The sequence below is a fragment of the Physella acuta genome, unplaced genomic scaffold, assembly GCF_028476545.2.
Source record: "Physella acuta isolate Inbredline_101_S28 unplaced genomic scaffold, ASM2847654v3 ptg001747l, whole genome shotgun sequence".
Taxonomy (NCBI): Eukaryota; Metazoa; Mollusca; class Gastropoda; family Physidae; genus Physella; species Physella acuta.
Genome location: NW_026733258.1, coordinates 55,101 through 81,984, shown reverse-complemented (window position 1 = coordinate 81,984; position 26,884 = coordinate 55,101). Strand labels below are relative to the sequence as shown.

The following is a 26,884-nucleotide window of genomic DNA, read 5'->3' as shown; positions in this document are numbered from 1 at the left end:
CTTTCAAAGGAGTCCCATTGACACACAGTTTACAAATCGCTGCATTCAAGCATTGTCGCGCTGTGACGTCATTGCTATGGTGGCATGGCATTCACTTGTATACAACAGCAAGGCCGTATGACATGACATGCATGACATGACATGCATAACATGACAAGTATGACATGACATCAAGCATTTTAAAAAAAAACATAGTAAATTACTCATGCCAAGATTACAGCATGCGGTTATTTTAAAAATAAAAATTTTAAAAACTCTTCGTTTACACAACGATGGGCCAGACTTTAGTCCCAGAAAAAAAAATAGTTCCTAACTTAACACACCCTTAGCTCTCATAGAGAGACAAAACTGTCTTGAGCTTAACCCTATATAACAAAAGCACACCATTAAGCTCAAACAAGAAACACACTTATTTTTCTCATTATGAGCTTACTCTGAGCTTAATATATAATAATACCCTAATACCTAATACCCTACTAATACCCTACTCTGAGCTTAATTATTTATTACCACTCGATGATACCCTACTAAGAGCTTAGAATATTCTTAGCTCCGAGAACACGTTTCACGCAACTAAACAACTCTTAACAAAATTTTAGCTCATAAACCAGTTTTCCTAAAGCTTAGCACGTGTTTAGCTCTATCAACAAATCCCCTTTTAGCTCACATAACTAACCCGCCCCTAGCCTAATTGTAATAAATCGTTAAGCTCAGATTTAACAATTAATCAACGACGAATCCATCTTGAGCTTAACCGCTGTATCTGAAAACGAACCTACCATACGCTTAACCCCTTTAGGTTTAGCTCAAACTTACCCTGTGTCAACCCCCTTTATCAACCTCCCCCCCCCCCCCCCCCCCACATTAAGCTGACAACGAACTTACCCTGAGCTAAACCCCATTTAGCTCAACCAACTTCCACCCCCTACTCCCCATCCCCCACCCAGATGATTTCAGAGTTTCTTCCAGGCAGAGCCGCCCCCCCCCTCCCGAACGCAATGGAATTTATATAAAAAACATCCTTTTGACAGTATTCGCCCTACCCCCCCCCCCCCCCCACCCCCCGGAGAAAAAAGTCTGGAAGAAACACTGGATGATTTACCTGACTCGTCTCATAGCAGGATCCAATCACCAAACAGCAGACGACGACGACGACAACACAACACACAACTGGTGAAAACGTCATTTCCGGGTTCCCCACTTTAACACTGAACGGCCCCCGGCGTAAAAAGCTTTTGTCTGCTGCAGTGTAACGACAACTTATTTATAAACATGCTCGCGGCTGGGGCTAGAACGAGACAACCAATCGGTGCGCAGTTTCCTACGTATGTTTGACAGTGTTGTTCTTCCATTAACTCGTTATTGTTACAAAAAACAAACAAAATCATAGTTGGCCCCGCCCCCTTTTGGCTTGACTGTTTATTTACATTGTTCGGCAAAAGGTCAAAGTTCAATTGGTGGCGAAAAGATTTTTAGTAATATTAGAAAGCCGTTATTGCGTGTTTAAAATGTATGTGGCTTTCTGTGGGTGGTGTGGGATGGCGTGGTCGGTGGATAGAGCGTTGCCTGCCTGCCCATACTACCAAAGCCCGAGTTCGGTTCCCCAACAGGAGATTGGACGAGGACTTCCGCTATAATGGCGTCTAATAGGGGGTCGGCGTGGTCGAGTTGCGGTAAAGCTCATGGTTGCTAAACCGAAAACTCTCGAGTTCGAACCCTCGGGCAGATGAGCCTCGTTAGCTGGGGACAGCCACTCTTCTAGGAGAGACAACTCCAAAATCAAACAACTGCTGCCTTGTAGTTTGTTCTTGGTTGGAAATCGGAGTCAATGACATCAATGGCGCATAACCATTTGACACGTATCCTTAAGAAGAAGAAGAAAGGCGTCTAATAGATAAAGTCAATCCTAGCACAAATCCTGCGCAGTAAGTTGAGAAAAGACAGATAGTACCCACATTGTGTCAGACCCACCTCTCCCCACAAAGCTGATGGGCCCAAAGGACAGGACGTTACCTGTACAGCTTGGAATCAGCAGTGTCGCAGGAGCTACCCAACGGTACCCAGTGTTGAAAGTCATGTCACCTAAGGGACTCCACTTCCATTTTAACTCCGGGTGGTTTTCTGTCCCAAGCTAACGATCCTCATCTGCTCTGAGAATTCGAACTCGGGATTTTCGGGTTAGTAACCGTGTGCTTTACCTCCCCGACCAATCCCCCTATACCAGGTAAACATACACTCGAGCTCCACCCTGCCCCATTGACCAGCGGGTACGACAGGGCAACAATATTTTATTTTTGTTGCTCTAAAAGGGCAACAATATTTTATTTTTGTAGCTCTAAAAGGGCAACAATATTTTATTTTATAGCTCTAAAAGGACAACACTATTTTATTTTGTAGCTCTAAAAGGGCAACAACAGTTTATTTTATAGCTCTTAAATGGCAACAACAGTTTATTTTGTAGCTCTAAAAGGGCAACAATATTTTATTTTGTAGCTCTAAAATGGCAACAATATTTTATTTTATAGCTCTAAAAGGGCAACACTATTTTATTTTATAGCTGTAAATGGGCAACAATATTTTATTTTATAGCTCTAAAAGTGCAACAATATTTTATTTTTATAGCTTTAAAAGGGCAACACTATTTTATTTTATAGCTCTAAGTGGGCAACAATATTTTATTTTATAGCTCTAAATGGTCAACAATATTTTATTTTATAGCTTTAAAAGGGCAACACTATTTTATTTTATAGCACTAAATGGGCAACAATATTTTATTTTATAGCTCTAAATGGGCAACAATATTTTATTTTATAGCTCTAAAAGGGCAATAATATTTTATTTTATAGCTCTAAAAGGTCAACAATATTTTATTTTATAGCTCCAAAAGAGCAACACTATTTTATTTTGTAGCTCTAAAAGGGCAACAATATTTTATTTTATAGCTTTAAAAAGGGCAACACTATTTTATTTTATAGCTCTACTCTATATCCGAGATACGGACATCCTGGTTCATTGAGACATTCCTCCACCCCCCCCCCCACACACACACACACCAACCCCAACCACCAACCCCCATTAACCAGGCAGGCCTCGACATACTTGAGTCCGATTAACTCGCTTGGTAGAAGAAAAAAAACTCCCAATGATACCGGTGTAAATACCGCATGCTGGTCGTTTACCTCAGTCGGTTATTTTATTTCTACTTCACTAAAGCTGCAATTTGTTTTTTATTTATTAATATTAGGTTAGGTTCTAAAGGGGGGAGGGGAGCAACAGAGGCCCAGGTATATGTCAAAAACATGAGTGCTAGGATGGTGCCTCCTGTTTGGCAAAGATCAGAAAAACAACAAACAAAATGTGGTGCGTGTACGTCACAATAACCATACCATGCCCAAATTGTAATTTGTTTATCTGTTTAGTTCTGAGCATGGAAGCTGGTATCTTCAGCTTCGCTTTGATGGCGATCTTTGTATTTTAGTTGTTGCGTCACATTAACGAAACAGAATACTTTTCGTGGTTAAAATATAAGGAAATACAACGCAGATATATATTTGCAAGGTGTAGTTAAATCGCTGTTATATTGCTTTATACGGTGGTGGAGGTTATACTTTATTTGGTGGAGGTTGTCAGGGTTTGTAGGTATTATTACAAGTTTGGTGGGTTTTTCAGGTTTGGTGGCTTTTGTTAGGTTTGGTGGCTTTTTTAGCTTTGTTGGCTTTCTTAGGTTTGGTGGCTTTCTTAGGTTTGATGGATTTCTTAGGTTTGGTGGCTTTCTTAGGTTTGTTGGCTTTCTTAGGTTTGGTTGCTTTTTTAGGTTTGATGGATTTCTTAGGTTTGGTGGCTTTCTTAGGTTTGTTGGCTTTCTTAGGTTTGGTTGCTTTTTTAGGTTTGGCGGCTTTTTTAGGTTTGGTGGCTTTCTTAGGTTTGGTGGCTTTCTTAGGTTTGATGGATTTGTTAGGTTTGTTGGCTTTTTTTAGGTTTGGTGGCTTTCTTAATTTTGGTTGCTTTTTTAGGTTTGGTGGCTTTTTTAGGTTTGGTGGCTTTCTTAGGTTTGGTGGCTTTTTTTAGGTTTGGTGGCTTTTTAGGTTTGGTGGGTTTTTGTTTTCCAAGAGACGTGTCTACATAGAGCTACTTCACAGTGTCTTTCAGAACTATTTGATGTCTGTAAAACAGTCTAAAAGTAGTGTACTTAATCCAAAAAAAACTACTATAATTGGGCATTGTAGTTTGTTTGTTTTTATAATTCAAAGATGTGAACAAAGAATGATCGCTTATACATTGTTGCATAGTAAAACATCTTTCCGCGAAATATGATTAAATAAAATTTTTGCGTGTCATCCGTTTAAAGTGCGCATTTTCTCTGCCTAGTTTTCGGTTGCGCTTTTTCCGGTACGTTTTTTTCTGTGCAGTGGCGTCGCTAGGTCGGGTGTCACCCGGTGCGGCACCTTATGGTGTCACACCCCCCCCCCCCTCTTTTTTTTTGTCTGTAAATTTTGAAGTTGGTGCCAGTTAAATGTAATAGCAATAAAGTGTTCACATTTAATACTAATGATGTTTATCTATAGTCGGTTGTTACTACCGCTGGGTGTAGCATTGTTTTCTCTATTGTTTTAATGTCTACGTGTTACCCCCCCCCCCCCACCTTCCCCCCCCCTCCCCAAAGGGGCCCCTTGTCAGAATCGTCATATGTACTAAACATACTTTTTAACTCGAATTGACCACTCATTGAACTGGCAAAAAAACATATTTATTCTATATATCTTGCAATTTTTTCTTTGTCTCGGTGTCACCCCCCCCCCCTAAATGGTGTCACCCGGTGCGGTCCGCACCCCGCCCCCGCGACGCCTCTAACTGCTCACTTGTTAAACTTCAAATATTAGCTTACATTTTGCCATTTGGGCATAACATTTAGAATAGCATGCAAAAGTTCAATATACGAATCCCCTATTATATAATAATGCTTCCACACAACTCGTATCCGAAAAGCTGACTTTTGTAAGGGAACCTGTGTGTCATTTTTACTTTCTCGTATATACGAAGTATAGAGAAAGTCTTGTAATCGTGCAAAAAAAAATCGAGATTTATACAAATCTGTAAAAATCTCGATGTTTTACACCTCACTGATACGGAGAAACATAATTTTGCAATCTTGTCCGTATGTCTGTGTGTCTGTCTGTGTGTCTGTCTGTCTGTCTGTCTGTGTGTCCGTGTGTAAACACGATAACTTGAGTACCGTTACAGCTAGGTTGATGAAATTTCATATATAAGTATTTTATCAAAATCGTAGATCCGTATCAACTTTTGAGCGATTTCCGATAACCGGAAGTGGTACTTTTCCTACTTTGAATTTTTCAAAAGCCTATAACTTGAGTACTATTTCAGATAGATAAATGAAATTTCGCATGTAAGTAAAAGATCTAATTCTCTACCTTCTGTTAAATTTTGAGTAATTTCCGTTGACTGGAAGTAGTAATTTACGCTACTTCCGATTTCTCAAAAAACGAATGTAAATTTTAAAAGTACTAATAATATTGCGCACTATTATGCGCTTTTTTATTTGGCGTTCACTTGGTGTGCAATTAATTTGTCTACGAGATTTTATTCTATTTTTAAAACTTTAAGTATTTAAAATGGATTAAAAATCATGTCTATAGCCCGAGTTCCCATCCCCTGTTATTTTATATAGGAGTATTCGAGAAAGTTTAGGGGAGATCACTCCGGGTTTATTATTTCTTGTCCCCAGAATGGGGATCCAAAATTAATGCTTTTTCCTTTACAGACACTATAGTATTTCTAATATTAGGGATCTGAATCATAACAAAGTCTAATACATAATCGTATAGTCTTTATTCTTTTAATACTGGTAGTAATTTTGAAAAGTATTTTTCCCCAAAAATAAATTTTCGGCAATTTATAAACTAGCTACTTTTGTCAATTGCAAAATATAAATGACTTTTCCAAATGAGTTGAATTAGCTAATTACACAAAGTTTTTACTTAGTTTATTCACTTTTTAAATTAACAATTTTAGTTGTCTCCCTTAGGTATCGTTTTTCTTTGTACCTAAACGTTACAATATGTACCTATTTGTAGCCCCTGAAAGAAGATGTTTTTTTAAACATGGGATTCAACATTGATTTTACATATATCGTCATTAGTGTGAGTAATCTTTCTTTTACCGAATATCAATACGTAATTCTAGTGTCTATAGGTTTTTTATGCAAATTAGAAAATAAAAAAAAGTTCAGATAAAATTCAGAAAGGAGCCCATTTCAAAATAAAGAAATTTAAAGTTAGTTATAGATTATTATGTATTTTCAATAAGTTGAATTTGCTAATTAAACCATGTGTTTTTTTTTAACCAAAGCGAATTTATAGGCATTAATTTGTCATTTTATCTTCTTTAAGGTCTTTTTAGATGCAAAAGGTCGCTAGGTCGGGTGTCAGCCGGTGCGGAAACTAATCGTGTCAACCCCCCCCCCCCCCCCAATTCCAGCGAAAAAAAATCTATATATAGGCATATATGTGTGTGTATATATATAAATATATATATATATATATATATATATATATATATATATATATATATATATATATATATATATATATATATATATATATATGTACGTATGTATACACCCCCACCCCAAGACGAGAAGATTGACGTGCCAGTTATAACAATTCTCAAGAAAACATTTTTCTTCAGGCAAATTTTTCAACGTTTAGTTGGTTTCACATCCCCTTCTACACCCGATGATAGCTTTAAACTGTGAACAGATAATACTAACGATGTTCATCTATAGTCGGTTATTAATACAGCTGGATGTAATATAGTTTTCTATACCGTTAGCAGGTTTACGTCATGGTGTCACCCACCCCACCCCCACCCCCCCCCCCCCTCCCCTGCATCTCTCACCCTCGTCGGGACTTTTTAACTCTAATTAATCATTTATGTATTTTGAATAATCTTTTTTTTTCTATATATATTTTGCTATTTTTTACTTAAAAGGTGTCACCCGGTGCGGTCCGCAACCCCCGCCACCCCCCCCCCCCACTCACTCACGACGCCTCTGTTTCTGTGGTCATCGCGTGTATGTGATATAATCCCTCTAGTTGGCCAGATGATAACACTTTGAATGCATGGCTAAAGTAAAATATTTCTTTATGGTATTGTTTTCAGAACAGGTGTTACTGCCTTATATAGCAATGGTATAGCAATGGTGTTGCTAATGCAATAAAACATCGTTAAATGTCAACTGTGATGGCAGAAATATGAGTCATATGATGGTAAAATAGTTAGATCTATCTATAGTCGTTCTTTCAGAACAGCCGACCACAATTTTTTTACACAATGACAAACATATTTGTTTATATTATTTTTCGGGCTACTTTTTTTTTCTAATGACAGATCTCATTAATTAACATGTCCGGCATGTAGAGTAAACATTAGATTACAGATAGGCGGTGACGTCATAACGGGAGCGTTAAGTACCATTAAAGTGGGGGGGGGGGATGGGGAGGGTGACACTAAATAGAAAATTGTAGGATAATGGACTGGACGAGACAACTAAATTAGTTGACACCATGACAGCTCGTGTTTGTATTTATATTTATTAGTAAAGCTCCAGTATAATATATATATATATATATATATATATATATATATATATATATATATATATATATATATATATATATATATATATATATATAATATATATATATATATATATATATATATATATATATATATATATATATATATATATATATATATATATATATATATATATATATATATATAAAATGTGTTTAAAAAGCACATCCTTCCGTGTCGTGCTACCTTAACAAATGACCTCACCGTATATAGAAATTAAAACAATTTGATATACAATTTTTACGTATGTCAAATGATTAAAGCTTACACCAATGAGAAAAAATATAAACAAAAAACCTTTATAATAGCAACAAGCTTTTAAAAGCACTGAAAATAAGAAAATAAATCTAATTTGCTTTCTTTAATAAAAGGGAGGGAGTGCGCTAGATAATGGTCATAGACCAGGGGTCGGCAACCTTTTGAAGCGGAAGAGCCAAAAGTTAAAATTTTCAAAATTTCCCTGGTTTTAAAGAGCCACCAACATATTTTTTATTTCAAATATCTTATTTTTTTATTAAGATTATTAGTATTTGTTCAAGGAGCTGGAGAGCCGCATCTTGATATCAAAAGAGCCGCATGCGGCTCGCGAGCCGCAGGTTGCCGACCCCTGTCATAGACCTAATAGTAGGGGTAGGGGTGCGCTAGATAATGGTCATAGACCTAGCAGTGGGGAAGTGGGCTCCATTGAGGCCAAAATACGAAAAGCTACCAAGCCTAGCGGTAGAGTATCTCAAATAGTTTATCTACCTACAAATAGAAAGCTTCAACAATAAAAAAAACGAGCGTTACTTGCTGAGAATCTTTAAAATTATAAATCTGGCAAGCAAGTAAAATGCAATGATGGAAAAAAAATTCTATTTGTGATACTAGTAAAGTATAATTTAATTTTAAACCGTATTCTTGAATGCCGTGTAATTTATTTCAACTTTCTCCAATACATTTGTTTTTCTTGTACGTCCGCTCTCCAGCTGGCGATGGTGCGAGAAATCCAGTCTAAAAAGCTGTGGACCCGAACATATATGCCGGGGTATAACTCGTGAGCACATCCTATACCCCAGGACGTAATGCCCAGGACTGTGTGATAACCTAGGGGATAAATCAACAACTAATGTGAACTCTAGAAGGGGAAATATTTTTTGTTGCAGGACGTATGTAGGTTTTAAATAGAAATAAGCACAAGCAGTAAACGCCATTTATAAAGTTAAATTTTTTCTTGAAAACTTTTGCAAATAATCAATTGTCTGCTTTTACAGATAGTCTAATTCGGTAAAAATATGTTTTTTAAAGTAAAGTACCATTTGCCAGTGGCGTAGCCAGGATCGTCTCAGGGGGGGGTCCAATTTTTATCCGGGGACAAACTTTCGATTTGAACCCCCCTCCCCCCCCCCCCTTAGACTTCTGATTTGAACCTCCTCTCAAACTTTCGATTTGCACCCCCCTCATACTTTATATATACCGAGGGGTCTATGGGGGGTTATGACCCCCCTAACCCCACCCCCCGCCTACCCCACTGCCATTTAAAATCTTACAGTCCACGAGGCAGACATCTACTTTGACCCACCTTGTACAAGACCCACCAGAGACCCCTAATTTGACCCTACTTATGCAAAACACACCAGCGACCCACTTTCTACAAGACACCCAGGGCCTCATAAGGCGAACTAGGCGATCGCCTAGGGCGCTGTCCGTAGGGGTGGGGGGGGGCGCAAAAATGTGAAATCGTAATTAGTAAAAAGTACCTAATAATTTATAACTTTGATTAGATTACATTAACTATTTATAAAGGCGTAGCGATCTATTAGGTTTCCAAGACGAACTATCAATTTTGCGCCCCATCTTCAAATTAGACCTATTTATAAGTATTCGCCTTGGCGAAAATGCGCCCCGACCTCCCTTATTTGAAAAGTTCGGGGCGCTTTTTAACCAGTGTTTCTTCCAGACATTTTTCTCCGGGAGTGGGGGCACTTAAAATTTTCTGGGTGGGGGAACGACGGACTAAAATTTCAAAGGGGGGGGGGGGCACTGTTAAAAGTATATATTTTCTATATAACTTCCATTTCGTTCGGGGGGTGGTTCCGACAAAAAATTATATTTTTTTGCACCTTGATAGACTAGTGGTCATGTAAAAAAAAAAAAACTAATCGATTGCAGCAGTAATTGTTCTACAGTATCCACAGTAACTAAAACACACTTTTGCGAAGAGAAAAAAAAAATACTACATAAGTTGTAGTATGAAAAAAAGTCAAATCTTTAAACCACTTCCATGGCTTATTCTCTCCTTTAAATAGTCGAATCGGGGTGCCGATAAAACTAATTAAAATAGTTTGACTCATGTCTCATAATGAATATACTTTGCAATAAAATTATTTAATTTAGAATTTAGTGAGACAGTCTTCTAATATATATATATATATATATATATATATATATATATATATATATATATATATATATATATATATATATATATATATATATATATATATATATATATATATATATATATATATATATAATAAAGAGCCCGAAAAAAATTGCGAGGGGGGGCATTTTAATAAGTTTTGCCTATGTCGCTAAATAACCTGGCGCCGGCACTGGACACACCAGCGACCCCTACATTGACCCACCAGACCTCTACATTGACCCACCTTGCACAAGACACATCAGTGGACCCCCACTGTCCCCATCGCAGCTGTCCACGCCCCCTGAGACATTCCCAGCACACACCATGGTCTCTGGTTGAAAGTTACTCAACATTAAACACTCGGCGTCGTTGACGATTCGCACCTTGGCTTGTCTCAGAGTGTCTGGGTAATGGGCTGGAACTTTACCTGAATCGGATTACAATAATGCAATAGTTTTTAAAGGAACAAATTTTATAAACAGGGATTGATCTCCCCTAAACTTTCTCGATTATTCTTATATAACACAACGGGGGATAGCAATTCGGGATATAGATATGATTTTTAATCCATTTTAAATACTTAAACTTTTTAAAATTGAATAGAATCTCGTAGAAAAAATAATTGCGCACCAAGTGAACGCCAAACAATCTGTGTATAATAGTGCGGAATATTATTTGTACTTTATAAATTCACATGCGTTTTTTGAGAAATTGGAAATAGCTTAAATTACTACTTCCGGTCAACGGAAGTTACTCAAAATTTGATAGAAGGCAGAGAATTAGATCTTTTACTTATATGTGAAATTTCATTTATCTATCTGAAATAGTACCATAGGCTTTTGAAAAATTGAAAGTAGAAAAAGTTCCACTTCCGGTTATAGGAAATCGCTGAAAAGTCGATAAAGAACTACAAATTTTATATTATACTTATATATAAAATGTCATTAACCTAGCTGTAACGGCACTCAATTATCGTGTTTACAGACACACACACACACACACACACACACACACACATACGGACAAGATTGCAATTGATTTTCCGACTCAAGGAGGTGTAAAACGTCGAGATTTGCAAAAATCTCGATTTTTTATTCTTTTTTTTTTTTTGCACGATTACATTATTTTCTTTATACTTTGTATACGAGAAAATAAAAACTTAACAACTTATTTTGAAAAGAAAAAAAAGTAGGATTTAATAAAGAAGGAACTTTTATAAAAACTATAAAAATGATGCTTATGAAAGCGGAACAAAAACGTTAGATAGATTACTAAATCTAAAATACAACTAAAATGCAATCTAATTATAATTAAAACGAGAACTACAGAACACGGCTTTGACCAACTATTTACCGAAAGAGGGCGTTTTGTTTACGTTGCCCCAACCGGATATGACGCAGTCGACGTTTTCTTGGTAGCTGTCGGCACTTTCAGGCAGGCAGGCTGGCTGGACGTAGGGGTTGTATTCTAGGGCTGGGGAGACTCGGATGAGGGCGATGTCGTTGTTTTTGCTGGTGTCTGTAGGCGATTGGTGTGGTAGGTGGTGTTAGCATGGGTAGGAAGAAGAGGTGAGGTAGGAGAGTCATGGAGTAAAGGGGGTGAGGTAGGAGTCATGGAGTAAAGGGAGGTGAGGTAGGAGAGTCATGGAGTAAAGGGAGGTGAGGTAGGAGAGTCATGGAGTAAAGGGAGGTGAGGTAGGAGAGTCATGGAGTAAAGGGAGGTGAGGTAGGAGAGTCATGGAGTAAAGGGAGGTGAGGTAGGAGAGTCATGGAGTAAAGGGAGGTGAGGTAGGAGAGTCATGGAGTAAAGGGAGGTGAGGTAGGAGAGTCATGGAGTAAAGGGAGGTGAGGTAGGAGAGTCATGGAGTAAAGGGAGGTGAGGTAGGAGAGTCATGGAGTAAAGGGAGGTGAGGTAGGAGAGTCATGGAGTAAAGGGAGGTGAGGTAGGAGAGTCATGGAGTAAAGGGAGGTGAGGTAGGAGAGTCATGGAGTAAAGGGAGGTGAGGTAGGAGAGTCATGGAGTAAAGGGAGGTGAAGTAGGAGAGTCATGGAGTAAAGGGAGGTGAAGTAGGAGAGTCATGGAGTAAAGGGAGGTGAGGTAGGAGAGTCATGGAGTAAAGGGAGGTGAAGTAGGAGAGTCATGGAGTAAAGGGAGGTGAGGTAGGAGAGTCATTGAGTAAGGGGGGAGGTAGGAGAGTCATGGAGTAAGGAGGGAGGTGAGGTAGGAGAGTCATGGAGTAAGGAGGGAGGTGAGGTAGGAGAGTCATGGAGTAAGGGGGGAGGTGAGGTTGGAGAGTCATGGAGTAAGGGGGATGAGGTAGGAGAGTCATGGAGTAAGGAGGGAGGTGAGGTAGGAGAGTCATGGAGTAAGGGGGATGAGGTAGGAGGCATGAAATAGGTTGAAGTGATATAGGAGTCATGAACTAACGTAAGGCGAGGTAGGGGTCATGAAATAAGGTGAACTGAGATCTAGAACGGCAAACAAAACAACTCCAAATAAGGATCATAAAAAATGTTTACCAAAATTATGTTTACAGTAGATGAAATATTTAAAAATACAAGCAAAGTAAATAAATACAATGTCAAGTGTCGTGCTACAAGACCTATTCAGAGTTTTGTTGTTTTAGTCTGCTACCTTATAAAGAAAGAGAAAGAAAAACTCAGTTTTTTGTATAAGCTTTTGTTTCGTTCCCAATGTCTGTTTGCTTTCTTTATTAAATGCGCTGGTCCATAAAATTCTTTTTTTTTAAATTAATTTAAAAGATTATTAAAGTTGGGTTTTTTTTTTAATTTTTATATATTGTTGCTTGCACGGCCTAATATAATAATGGCGTTCAATCACCGGTCACCTGCCTACCTAATTAATGGGCGTCTTACCCTCAAATAGGGTAGGGTCAGACCAGGTCAAACTCCTAGGGGGTCGTAAATATATATGTGTTTGTGTGTGTGTACGTGTGTGTGTGTGGGTGTGAGTGTAGGTGGGTGTGTGTGTGTGCGTGCGTGCGCTTGTGTGTGGGTGTGGGTGGGTGTGTGTGTAGTCGTTTATCTTTAGCCAGTTTTCAGTTATCTGACTGTTGTTTAAGGGACACATATGTCCCTTGTGTAAAGCGGGTTCTAATGCACCAGAACTTGTACTCAAGAGCTTCTACAGTTATGTGTATAAAGGCATCAGAGATGTGTGGCTGTGTTCATGTGTGGCTGTGTTCATGTGTGACTGTGTTCATGTGTGGCTGTGTTCATGTGTGACTGTGTTCATATGGAGCTGTGTGGCTGTGTTCATGTGTGGCTGTGTGGTTGAGTTCATGTGTGGCTGTGTGGTTGTGTTCATGTGTGACTGTGTTCATATGTGGCTGTGTTCATGTGTGGCTGTGTTCATGTGTGGCTGTGTTCATGTGTTGCTGTGTTCATGTGTGGCTGTGTTCATGTGTGGCTGTGTGACTGTGTTCATGTGTAGCTGTGTTCATGTGTGGCTGTGTCGCTGTGTTCACGTGTGGCTGTGTTCACGTGTGGCTGTGTTCACGTGTGACTGTGTTCATGTGTGGCTGGGTTCATGTGTAGCTATGTTCATGTGTGGCTGTGTTCATGTGTGGATGTGTTCATGTGTGTCTGTGTTTAACACAATGTTGTGTGGCTGTGTACACGTGTGGCTGTGTTCATGTGTAGCTGTGTGGCTGTGTGGCTGTGTTGAACACCATACTCTGTATTGTACTCACGATTGTAGTCCTCATGTAAGATGACCTCCTCAATGTCCCGCCTCTGCTCCCAACCGTCTGTGTTGTTACTGTTGTGATCTCCTGCCCAGACTTTGTACACCCTCGGGTTGGGTTTGTCGCTGGTACGAGGAGGAGGAGAGTTTGACAATTACATGGGAGTAGAGAAAGCATTAATGTTACATGACACAATTTAATGCTCCGTATAATAGTTGTCTTAACAGTAGTTTAGGTTGATAATATTACTGCGCAATATAAGATATGAATACAGAAGTTTATTTCAGCCTTCTTTCTGGCCGGTGTGGACCTTTAGAAAATAGGGGGGGGGGAGGTGAGGCTGAAAATAGTAGATTGCATGTTCTTAAAATATTATGAAACGTGTATTTGGTAGCAGGATCAATAGGAAACATTTGGTTACAGGTGGGTTTAAAAACGTAAACGCCACTTCTTTTAAGGAGATCCGCATGAGTCGACTCAGAGATTTTAAAAAGCCATTGAAGTATCAGTTATTGAGTTAAATAAGCCGTTCTCATTCGGACTAAGCTTGGTATTAACGTTAGAATCATGAAATACAATTTTTTTTTAAATTATTAAAGTGTTACAAACAATTAAAAACATTTTTCTATGTTAATGAAATAAAAGTTAATTGGTTAACATTTTTAAAACTTAGGCAGTAACCTAATCATAATGCTAATCATAGCTATTTAACGATTATCTCCCTTAGCTTAAACGTAACGCATTACAAACTGCATGTAACGGGTAACGTGTAGTGATAACAAATAATTGTACTATCTGTTTCAATGATTCTGTTCACAATATCCTTCAATAATTGTATTATTGAACTATTGTATAGCGTAAAATGAAATCCTCTACAAGCCCCGCTATATAAAGTTAATATCAGCCTCCACTCTCGCTGGGAGTCGTGGCGAGCTCCTGTAATCCAGCTACTTGGAGGCTTGAACTGTTGGACGGTCTGAGGTCGGGGGTTCTACTCCCGGGTGGTCCGTGTCGATCGGGTGTCCGCACTAAGCCCGGCATCAATATGGCGGTCCGGGGGGAGCTCGGGACCTCCAGGTTGACTAAGGAGGGACGTAACGGCCCAGGGGGGAAACCCAGCAGGCAAAAGTCCCCGTGTCGCGCAGTAGTGGGATCGCATCTGTGAGCGGCAGCTCGGTGGTAGCCTGACCAACAAGGGCGGACACAGTTCTTTTTTTGTGGGGGGGGGGGGGGGAGTCTGACCAACAAGGGCGGACACAGTTCTTTTTTGTGGGAGGAAGGAGGGAGCCTTGCCAACAAGGGCGGACGCAGATCTTTTTTTTGTGGGGGGGAGGGGAGCCAGACTAACAAGGGCGGACGCAGTTCTTTTTTTAAGGGGGGAGGGGGAGGTAGCCTAACCAACAAGAGCGGACATAGATCTTTTTTTTTGGGGGGGGGGAGCCAGACTAACAAGGGCGGACGCAGTTCTTTTTTTTTTGTTGGGGGGGTGAGGGGCGCGGGGAGGGGGAAGTAGCCTGGCCAACAAGGGGGAAACCCAGCAGGCAAACGTCCCCGTGTCGCGCAGTAGTGGGATCGCATCTGTGAGCGGCAGCTCGGTGGAAGCCTGACCAACAAGGGCAGACACAGTTCTTTTTTTAAGGGGGGGGGGGGAGTCTGACCAACAAGAGCGGACATAGATCTTTTTTTTTGGTGGGAGGGGGGGGATTATAGCCTGAACAACAAGGGCATACACAGTTCTTTTTGTGTTTTAATGCACATGTAGGTATTAAATAGAGAGAAACTTTTTATCGCCAGCACAATGTTATATCGAATTTCTATATAAAAATGTTGAGCGCTTGTGATCTGTCGGTCATTTTGTTACAACTCTATGTGTAAACAAATACTTGTTTTCAGACTTATTATAAATGAAGTTTTTGTGTATAGAACATGAAGTCAACAGAGGAATTCAAATAAATATCACCAGAATCCAATCAACTATCTTATACGTAAAACAAATTCATACAAACACATAAAGGCAATCAGAAGAAATCCATGAAACATTGTAGATTTGAAGGTATACGTTTTAGGTTGCAATTTTTGAAAAGTTATCAATTCAAATTTTCTCATTAGTGTTTTGAAGTCAAACATTGAAAACCAAATCATAACCAAAAACGTCATAACTATATTTTACCTGGTATCTTGACAAGCATTTCAATGACAATATCCAGTACAATATGTTGTCTGAGCTGAATTAAAGTTAATTTCTTTCAGGTTACATAAACAGACTAGAGCACAAAACTGCTTTATATAAAAACACAATAGTGGACTATTTATATTTATAGATTTAAAGCAAAAAAAAAAATATATATATATAAAAATACAAGAGTGAACTACCAATACTCCTATACCTATCGATTAAAGCAAAAAAAATATATTTAATGTGAAAAATTTTACGAACAAGTACACTTGCCCCATTACTAAAATGAAAATATTTCCGTGATATAAGAAAAACTGATGGCCAGGTACCGGTAGAATTTCTATGCTAAAACTTTATTTTAAAATATCTATTTAAAATTAGCGGAATACAAGAGTAAACAAAACGGAGATTTAGACAACATAAAGGAAACAAACATTTACAGGATGTTAATTAAAGACCAGTTTTTGACAAGATGCTATGTAGCCGAGAAGGAGGGGAAAAAAGTACGGCTTTCATTGACGATTTTGATCACATAAGCCACAATTTAAATAAACCAATTTTAAGTTTATTCTCAAATCATTTAAAGAATTGTATTAACACAAATAAATATGTATGTGTTGTGTCGAGGAATGATGGTATTCAACGCAGGGAGTAAACTAATCTAAATGTTGATAACTACTTTTTAACAATTACCTCCCTTTGTAAAACGTCACTCTTTATAATCTGAATGTAACATATGGCGATAGCGAATTATTCATTTTTAATGAATTTTTTTCAAGAGATCCTTTAATTATTGAAATATTATATTATGAGTATGTGTGAATTATTCTACATAGCAGAAAATAAAAACCTTACAACAGGTTTCTACACGCCCCAGTATATAAAGTTACTATCAGCCTCCACTCTCGCTGGGAGTCGTGGCGAGCTCCTGTAATCCAGCTACTTGGAGGCTTGAACTGTTGGACGGTCTGAGGTCGGGGGTTCTACTCCCGGGTGGTCCGTGTCGATCGGGTGTCCGCACTAAGCCCGGCATCAATATGGCGGTCCGGGGGGAGCTCGGGACCTCCAGGTTGACTAAGGAGGGACGTAACGGCCCAGGGGGGAAACCCAGCAGGCAAAAGTCCCCGTGTCGCGCAGTAGTGGGATCGCATCTGTGAGCGGCAGCTCGGTGGTAGCCTGACCAACAAGGGCGGACACAGTTCTTTTTTTTTGGGGGGGGGGGGTAGCCTGATCACCAAGGGGGACACAGTTTTTTTTATTTGGTAGGGGGGGGTAGTCTCAACAATAAGACAGGGGACAGTTCTTTTTAAGAGTAGGGGGGGGGGGTAGCCTGACCAAAAAGGGCGGATACAGTTCTTTTTTTTTTTGGGGGGGGGGGGGAGGTAGCCTGACCAACTAGGGCGGACACAGATCTTTTTGTTTGGTGGGGGGGGGGGATTGTAGCCTGATTTACAAGGGCGGACAAAGTTCTTTTTTTAGGGGGGGGGGGTGGTAGCCTGACTAACAAGTGCGGACACAGTTCTTTTTAGGGGGGTAGCCTGATTAACAAGGGCGGACACAGTTCTTTTTTTTTGGGGGGGGGGGGGAAGGTGGAGGTAGGTAGCCTGACCAAGGACAGAGTTTTTTTGAGCGGGGGGGGGGGGTAGCCTGACTAACAAAGGCGGACACAGTTCTTTTGGGGGGTAGCATTGACCAACAAGGGCGGACACAGTTCTTTTTTTGGGGGGGGGTAGCCTGACCAACAAGGGCGGACACAGATCTTTCTTTTGGTAGGGGGGATTGTACCCTAATTAACAAGGGCGGACACAGTTCTTTTTTTGGGGGGAGGGAGGTAGCCTGACCAACAAGGGCGGACACAGATCTTTTTGTTTGATGGGGTGTTGGTAGCCTGATTAACAAGGGCGGACACAGTTCTTTTTTTAGGGAGGGTAGCATGACTAACAAGGGCGGACTAAGATCTTTTTGTTTGATGGGGGGGGTTGTAGCCTGATTAACAAGGGCGGACACAGTTCTTTTTTTGGGGGTGGGGGGGTAACCTGACTAACAAGGGCGGACGCAGTTCTTTTTTGGGGGGGGGGGGCGTAGACTGACCAACAAGGGCGGACACAGTTCTTTTGGGGGGGGGGGTAGACTGACCAACAAGGGCGGACACAGTTCTTTTGGGGGGGGGTAGACTGACCAACAAGGGCGGACACAGATCTTTTTTTTTGTAGGGGGTGATTGTACCCTAATTAACAAGGGCGGACACAGTTCTTTTTTTTTGGGGGGGGGGGAGGTAGCCTGACCAACTAGGGCGGACACAGTTCTTTGGGGGGGGGTAGCATTGACCAACAAGGGCGGACACAGTTCTTTTTTTGGGGGGGGGAAGGTGGAGGTAGGTAGCCTGACCAAGGACACAGTTCTTTTTTTAGGGGGGGGAGGTAGCCTGACCAACAAGGGCGGACACAGATCTTTTTTTTGGTAGGGGGGATTGTAACCTAATTAACAAGGGCGGACACAGTACTTTTTTTTTGGGGGGGGGGGGGTAGCCTGACCAACAAGGGCGGACACAGATCTTTTTGTTTGGTGGGGGGCGGGGATTGTAGCCTGATTTACAAGGGCGGACACAGTTTTTTTAGGGGGGGTAGCCTGAACAACAATGGCGGACACAGATCTTTTTGTTTGGTGGGGGGGGGTTGTAGCCTGATTTACAAGGGCGGACACTGTTCTTTTTATTTTATTTTTTTGGTGGGAGGGGGGGATTATAGCCTGAACAACAAGGGCATACACAGTTCTTTTTGTGTTTTAATGCACATGTAGATATAAAATAGAGAGAAACATTTTATCGCCAGCACAATGTTATTTCGAATTTCTATATAAAAATGTTGAGCCCTTGTGATCTGTCGGTCATTTTGTTACAACTCTATGTGTAAACAAATACTTGTTTTCAGATTTATTATAAATGAAGTTTTTGTGTATAGAACATGAAGTCAACAGAGGAATTCAAATAAATATCACCAGAATCCAATCAACTATCTTATACGTAAAACAAATTCATACAAACACATAAAGGCAATCAGAAGAAATCCATGAAACATTGTAGATTTGAAGGTGTGCGTTTTAGGTTGCAATTTTTGAAAAGTTATCAATTCAAATTTTCTCATTAGTGTTTTGAAGTCAAACATTGAAAACCAAATCATAACCAAAAACGTCATAACTATATTTTACCTGGTATCTTGACAAGCATTTCAATGACAATATCCAGTACAATATGTTGTCTGAGCTGAATTAAAGTCAATTTCTTTCAGGTTACATAAACAGACTAGAGCACAAAACTGCTTTATATAAAAACACAATAGTGGACTATTTATATTTATAGATTTAAAGCAAAAAAAAAATATATATATATAAAAATACAAGAGTGAACTACCAATACTCCTATACCTATCGATTAAAGCAAAAAAAATATATTTAATGTGAAAAATTTTACGAACAAGTACACTTGCCCCATTACTAAAATGAAAATATTTCCGTGATATAAGAAAAACTGATGGCCAGGTACCGGTAGAATTTCTATGCTAAAACTTTATTTTAAAATATCTATTTAAAATTAGCGGAATACAAGAGTAAACAAAACGGAGATTTAGACAACATAAAGGAAACAAACATTTACAGGATGTTAATTAAAGACCAGTTTTTGACAAGATGCTATGTAGCCGAGAAGGAGGGGAAAAAAGTACGGCTTTCATTGACGATTTTGATCACATAAGCCACAATTTAAATAAACCAATTTTAAGTTTATTCTCAAATCATTTAAAGAATTGTATTAACACAAATAAATATGTATGTGTTGTGTCGAGGAATGATGGTATTCAACGCAGGGAGTAAACTAATCTAAATGTTGATAACTACTTTTTAACAATTACCTCCCTTTGTAAAACGTCACTCTTTATAATCTGAATGTAACATATGGCGATAGCGAATTATTCATTTTTAATGAATTTTTTTCAAGAGATCCTTTAATTATTGAAATATTATATTATGAGTATGTGTGAATTATTCTACATAGCAGAAAATAAAAACCTTACAACAGGTTTCTACACGCCCCAGTATATAAAGTTACTATCAGCCTCCGCTCTCGCTGGGAGTCGTGGCGAGCTCCTGTAATCCAGCTACTTGGAGGCTTGAACTGTTGGACGGTCTGAGGTCGGGGGTTCTACTCCCGGGTGGTCCGTGTCGATCGGGTGTCCGCACTAAGCCCGGCATCAATATGGCGGTCCGGGGGGAGCTCGGGACCTCCAGGTTGACTAAGGAGGAACGTAACCGCCCAGGGGGGAAACCCAGCAGGCAAAAGTCCCCGTGTCGCGCAGTAGTGGGATCGCATCTGTGAGCGGCAGCTCGGTGGTAGCCTGACCAACAAGGGCGGACACAGTTCTTTTTTGTTTGGGGGGGGGGGGGGGTAGCCTGACCAACAAGGGCGGACACAGTTCTTTTTTTTTTTGGAGAGAGGGGTAGCCTGAACAACAAGGGCGGACACAGTTCTTTTTTTTGGGAGGGGAGGGGGGAGGTAACATGACCAGCAAGGGCGGACACAGTTCTTTTTAAGAGTGGGGGGGGGGGGCGGGTAGCCTGATTAACAAGGGTGGACACAGTTTATTTTTGGTGGGGGGGGGAGGGGGGGGGAGAGTCTGACCAACAAGGGCGGACACAGTTTTTTTAGGGGGGGGGAGTCTGACCAACAGGGGTTGACACGGTTCTTTTTTCTTTTGTGTGGGGTGGTAGTCTGACAAACAAGGACGGACACAGTTCTTTTTTCTTTCGGGGGAGGGGGGGGGGGGGGTAACTGGACCAACAGGGGCGGACACAGTTCTTTTTTCTTTTGTGGAGGATGATAGTCTGACAAATAAGGTAGTCTCAACAATAAAAGAGGAGACATTTCTTTTTGTGTTTTTTAATGCATTATAAAAAAATTTTATAAAGTAGTGAATCAATTTACCGCCAGTATAACGATATTTTGATTTTCTAAAGGATAATATTTAGTGCTTGTGATCAATCGGACTCTTTGTTACAACGCTATGGGTAAATACATACTTCATTTCAGATATTTTTATAATGTATTTGTAGATGAAACATGACTCGTACAGAGAAATTCCAATAAATATCACCAGAAACCAATGCACTAAGTTAACGTTCAAACTTATCTACAGACAAACATCAGAAGGTATCAGAAGAGAATGCATTGAAACATTTTTACACTTGGACGTAAACGTTTTACGCTGCAAGTTTTGAGAGGTTGTAAATTCGAATTTTCCACATCCATGTTTTGAAGTCAAATATTTAAAACTAAATCCTAACCAGAAACGTTATTATTCAATTTATCGTGGTATCTTGACAAGCATTTCAATGACAATATCCAGTACAATATGTTGTCAGAGTTGAATTAGGTTCATTTTATTCAGGTTATATAAAACAGACTAGAGCACAAAACTGCTTTATATAAAAACACAATAGTGAACTATTTATATCTCTCGAATAGAGCAAAAAAATATTTTAGTACCTTCTGGTCATATAATATTGTCTAGGGCACAATACTAACTAATGGTGCTCTGTCAAAACGGCCCGGGACAAATCGGCCCCGTCAAAACGGCCCCATTAATATGACCCCGTCAAATCGACCCCCGACAGTTCTTTTTTAAGGAGGGGGGTGGGGCATTGTAGCCTGATTAACAAGGGCGGACACAGTTCTTTTTTTATCGGGGGGGTGTAGCCTGACCAACAAGGGCGGACACAGTTCTTTTTTTTTTGGAAGGGGGGGGAGGGGAGCCTGACCAACAAGGGCGGACACAGTTCTTTTGGGGGGGGGGGGGGGGGTAGCATGACCAACAAGGGCGGACACAGTTCTTTTTTTGGGGGGTTAGAGGTGGGGGGTGGTGTGTAGTGTCAACAATCAACAATAACAGAGGAGACAGGGTTTTTTTGTGTTTTTTAATGCTTCATAAAAATTAGTTATTAAATAGTTATTACCGCCACTATAACGACATTTTGAATTTCTATAGGAAAATATTTAGCGTTTGTGATCAGTCGGACTCTTTGTTACAACTCTATGGGTAAATACATACTTCATTTCAGATATTTTGTTATTAATAAAGAATTTGTAGATAAAACACAGGGTGGTTACCTGACCAACAAGGGCGGACACAGTTCTTTTTTTTGGGGGGAGGGGGGAGTTAGCCTGACCAACGGACACAGTTCTGACCAAAAAGGGCATACACAGTTGTTGTTTTTTTTTTTGGAAGGGGGGGGGAAGATTTAGCAAGACTATTAAGGGTGGAAACAGCTATTTTAATTTTATTTATTTGGGGGGGGGGGGGGGTGAGTAGCCTGACCATCAAGAGAAGAAACAGTATTTTTACAAGATTTTATTTAACTTGCTTCTTTTGTCCCTCTGTCAACAGTCTGTTTGCTGTCGTCAGTCTGTCGTCATCGATTGAAACGCTCGAGCGAAATTTCGGGCACTTCTGACAGATACTTTTCAAAGTTGGCATGTGGGTCAAGACATGAAGACAATGCAATTAAAAATTTTATTTGATTTAATTGGATGCCTAATTAATTTTGTATGAATTAATTAAAATTGTGTCCAAATTAGTAGGCTGTCATAATCAACTATTCAGTACTATTATACGCGCGTTATTATGTTCATTAATAACAAGCTTTTATGTAATAATGTAATAATAAACAGGGCGTGATCTCCCTTAAACGTTCTCGAATATTCTTATATAACACTAAGGGGGATGGCAACTCGGGATATAGACATGATTTTTAAATACTTATCTTTTTAAAATAGAATGTAATTTCGTAGAAAAAAAGAAAAAGGCGCTCTATTAAAATAACTATATTTCACATATAAGTAAAAGATCTACTTTTCTGCATGCTATCAAATTTTAGTAATTTCCGTTGACCGGAAGTGGTAATTCACGCTATTTCCGATTCCTCAAAAAATGCATTTGAATTTATAAAGTCCTAATAATATTCCGCACTATTATACACATATTATTTAGCGTTCTTTTGCTGCGCCTTTTTTTTCTACGAGATTCCATTCTATTTTAAAAAGATAAGAATTTAAAAAAACATGTATATATTCCGAGTTGCCATCCCCTATAGTGTTATAAGAATATTCAAGAACGTTTAAGGGAGATCACCAGGGGCGGAACTACAGTGCCGCCAGACCCCGCAATGCGGGGGGGCCCACGCCATTTAGGGGCCCACGGCCGACCATAAAAAAAATTGTTATAGTTAAAAAAAATAATTCTTGCATTTTTGACTTAATGTTTGTTTTGTAAAAAATATTACCGTAGCTGCGGTTGGATTATCTTTATTCTATAGACACCATCCCACGATAATTTTTCCTTCGTTTTTAAACCACTGTCAATCAAACTTATCAAAGATAAGCAAACGTTCAAACCACTTCAATGACTTATTTCCCTTTCTTTTTAGTTAAATAGTGATGCTCATAAGCCTCTTTTAAATAGATTTGTACTAAACAAATTAAAAAGCAATTACTTCTCTGTATTATTATTTGTTTATAAATTACTTACTAAAGAATGACACTGTACAAAAAGAAAATGTATTTAAAATTAATAAAATAAATACAAAAAAAACATAAAAATAAACATGACACGAGACACCATTATTTACAGAAAGCTTTCATGTTTTATATTCTTTTTGACCGGTATGTTGTTAGAGGTCTTACAGCAAACATAATATAAAACTGATTTACACATAACACATAACAGACTAATGAACTTACACACATGACATGATGTTGTAATTTGTTTCAATTAAAAAAAAAACCCACGTATTTCTCAAAACACGAACAGGCCAGCAATAAGTATCCTTGTTCGTATTTTGTGTTTGAGTATATATATATATATATATATATATATATATATATATATATATATATATATATATATATATATATATATATATATATATATATATCAGGGGTCGGCAACCTGCGGCTCGCGAGCTGCATGCGGCTCTTTTGATATCAAGATGCGGCTCTCCAGCTCTTTGAACAAATACTAATAACCTTAAAAAAAAAAAATATTTTAAACAAAAAAAAAAATGTTAGTGGCTCTTTAAAACCAGGGAAATTTTGAAAATCGTAACTTTTGGCTCTTCCGCTTCAAAAGGTTGCCGACCCCTGATATATATATATATATATATATATATATATATATATATATATATATATATATATATATACACACATATATATATACACATATATATATACACATATATATATATTTCGTGTTCGTATTTTGTGTTTGAGTATATATATATATATATATATATATATATATATATATATATATATATATATATATATATATATATATATATATACATATATAGGCCTAAATATTTATATGGGGGGGGGGCCTAAAAAAATTTCTGCGGGGTGGCCCCTTTTTTCTAGTTCCGCCACTGGAGATCACTCCCTGTTTATTATTGCAATATTTATCTATTTTTTCAAAGTAGCTGCTCATTGTTTCTTAAGTATAAGTGTCACGTTCCATTTGACTCATTTAATTAACAGAATCTTAATAGATCTAGAATCTAGAATAAATCTAGAAGATCTTTATCTAGACCAGGGGTCGGCAACCTGCGGCTCGCGAGCCGCATGCGGCTCTTTTGATATCAAGATGGGGCTCTCCAGCTCCTTGAACAAATACTAGCAATCTTAATAAAAATATAAAATATTTGAAATTAAAAAAATGTTAGTGGCTCTTTAAAACCAGGGAAAATTTGAAAATTGTAACTTTTGGCGCCGACTCCTGATCTAGACTCAAGTTTTCGTCGAACTAATCCAGTATACTGCAGTAATAAAGCAACAAAAACTATTTCTAAAAATCTTACGGCAACAAACAGCATAATAATATCTATAGACTTAAAGAAAAAAAAAGTATTTTTAAAACCCGAAAGGGAACGGTTTAAATGTAGAGACTAAAGCTACAAAAAAAAACATTATATAGGGATTACCATAGCAATTTTGATAGCATAAGCCACGATTAAATACAGATAAACATGTGTGTATTGTTTTATGGTTTAACGTTTTATAACCCAGGGAGTACACTAAAAAAATTATGATAATTACTTGTTTTTACAATTATCTCCCTTAGCAAAACGTCACTCATTACAATCTGAATGTAACATATGGCGATAGCGATTTATTTATTTATTTTTTAATGAAATTTTTTTTCAAAAGATAATTCAATTATTAAAAAAAATTATATTATGAGTTTCTGTGAATTATTCCAATAAGCATAAAATTTAATCTTTAAAACAGGTTTCTACTAGCCCCAGTATATAAAGTTAATATTAGCCTCCACTCTCGCTGGGAGTCGTGGCGAGCTCCTGTAATCCAGCTACTTGGAGGCTTGAACTGTTGGACGGTCTGAGGTCGGGGGTTCTACTCCCGGGTGGTCCGTGTCGATCGGGTGTCCGCACTAAGCCCGCCATCAATATGGCGGTCCGGGGGGAGCTCGGGACCTCCAGGTTGACTAAGGAGGGACGTAACGGCCCAGGGGGGAAACCCAGCAGGCAAAAGTCCCCGTGTCGCGCAGTAGTGGGATCGCATCTGTGAGCGGCAGCTCGGTGGTAGCATGACCAACATGGGCGGACAGTTATTTTTTTTGTGGGGGGGGGGGGGGGGGGGTTGCAGCCTGATTAACAAGGGCGGGCACAGTTGTTTTTGAAGGGGGGAGGGGTAGCCTGACACAGTTTTTTTTTCGTGGGGGGAGGGGTTGTAGCGTGACCAACAAGCACGGACACAGTTCTTTGTTTACATGATTTTATTAAACTTGCTTCTTCTGTCTATCTGTCAACAGTCTGTCTTCTGTCGTCAGTCTGTCGTCATAGATCGAAGCGCTCGAGCGAAATTTCGGGCACTTCTGACAGATTCGTTTCAAAGATGGCAAGTTGATCAGGTCAAGACATGAAGGCAATGCAATCTAAAATTAACTTTGACTTAATTGGTTGCCTAATTAATTTTTTATTTTTAAATTAAAATTGTGTCCAAATTAGTAGTCTGTCATAATCAACTATTCAGCACTATTATACGCGCGTTATCATGTTCATTAGGTACGAAATGGTTTTTTAGGCATGCAATTCTATTATAAATTTTTTTTAATTTTGAAGTAAAGAAAAAATTAATTAAATTTTTTTTTTAATAACAAGCTTTTATGTAATAATGCAGTAATAAACCGGGAGTCATTTCCCCTAAACGTTTTTGAATATCCTTATATAACACTATGGGGGATGGCAACTCGGGATATAGACATGATTGTTAAATACATATACTTTTTAAAATAAAAGGTAATCTCGTAGGAAAAAAAACTGCGCACATACTGCACGCTAAATAATATGTGTATACTAGTGCGGAATATTATTAGTACTTTATACATTCGCATGCGTTTTTTGTTCTTTTTTTTTTTTTTTTTTTTTGAGAAATCGGAAATAGCGTGAATTACTACTTCCGGTCAACGGTAATTACTCAAAATTTAACAGAAGGCAGAGTAGTAGATCATTTACTTATATGTGAAATTTCATTTATCTATCTGAAACAGTACTCAATATGTTGTCTAAGCTGAATCGGAGTTGATTTCCTTCAGGTTACATAATACAGACTAGAGCACAAAACCGATTTATATAATAAACCGAATGTGACTTCCCCTGAACTTTCTCGAATATTCGTATATGAAACAACAGGGGATGGCAACTCCGGATGATTTTTAATCCATTTTAAATACTTAAACTTCTTATAAAAGAATAAAATCTCGCAGAAAAAAGAACTGCACACCAAGTGAAGGCCAAATAAAATGTGCATAATAGTGCGGAATATTATTAGTACTTAATAAATTCACATGCGTTTTTTGAGAAATCGGAAATAGAGAAA

The 26,884-nt window shown here is 38.7% G+C and overlaps 3 protein-coding genes across 6 annotated transcripts in view; all 3 read right to left on the bottom strand.

Moving 5' to 3' along the window:
• Positions 1 to 1,238, bottom strand: part of LOC131930260 (neurotrypsin) — a 37,969-nt gene extending 36,731 nt beyond the window's left edge. For all 4 annotated transcript variants that reach the window (XM_059286671.1, XM_059286672.1, XM_059286673.1 and 1 more), the window contains exon 1: positions 1,103 to 1,238. In XM_059286671.1, coding sequence (XP_059142654.1) covers positions 1,103 to 1,186 — 84 coding nt within the window. In that variant the 5' untranslated portion in view covers positions 1,187 to 1,238. The remainder of the gene's footprint in view (positions 1 to 1,102) is intronic.
• A 2,427-nt stretch (positions 1,239 to 3,665) lies between these two features.
• On the bottom strand, positions 3,666 to 4,895 carry LOC131930258 (histone H1E-like). Its single transcript, XM_059286670.1, has 2 exons — positions 4,886 to 4,895; positions 3,666 to 3,967 (listed from the first exon to the last, which is right to left on the bottom strand). Exons 1-2 carry the CDS (start codon positions 4,893 to 4,895, stop codon positions 3,666 to 3,668), a joined length of 312 nt encoding a protein of 103 aa, XP_059142653.1.
• A 2,929-nt stretch (positions 4,896 to 7,824) lies between these two features.
• Positions 7,825 to 26,884, bottom strand: part of LOC131930261 (serine protease svh-1) — a 72,889-nt gene continuing 53,829 nt past the window's right edge. Inside the window, exons 16-19 of the mRNA XM_059286678.1 lie at positions 13,773 to 13,891; positions 11,414 to 11,578; positions 10,305 to 10,487; positions 7,825 to 8,742 (exon numbers count right to left, since the gene is read on the bottom strand). Coding sequence (XP_059142661.1) covers positions 8,573 to 8,742; positions 10,305 to 10,487; positions 11,414 to 11,578; positions 13,773 to 13,891 — 637 coding nt within the window. The 3' untranslated portion in view covers positions 7,825 to 8,572. The remainder of the gene's footprint in view (positions 8,743 to 10,304; positions 10,488 to 11,413; positions 11,579 to 13,772; positions 13,892 to 26,884) is intronic.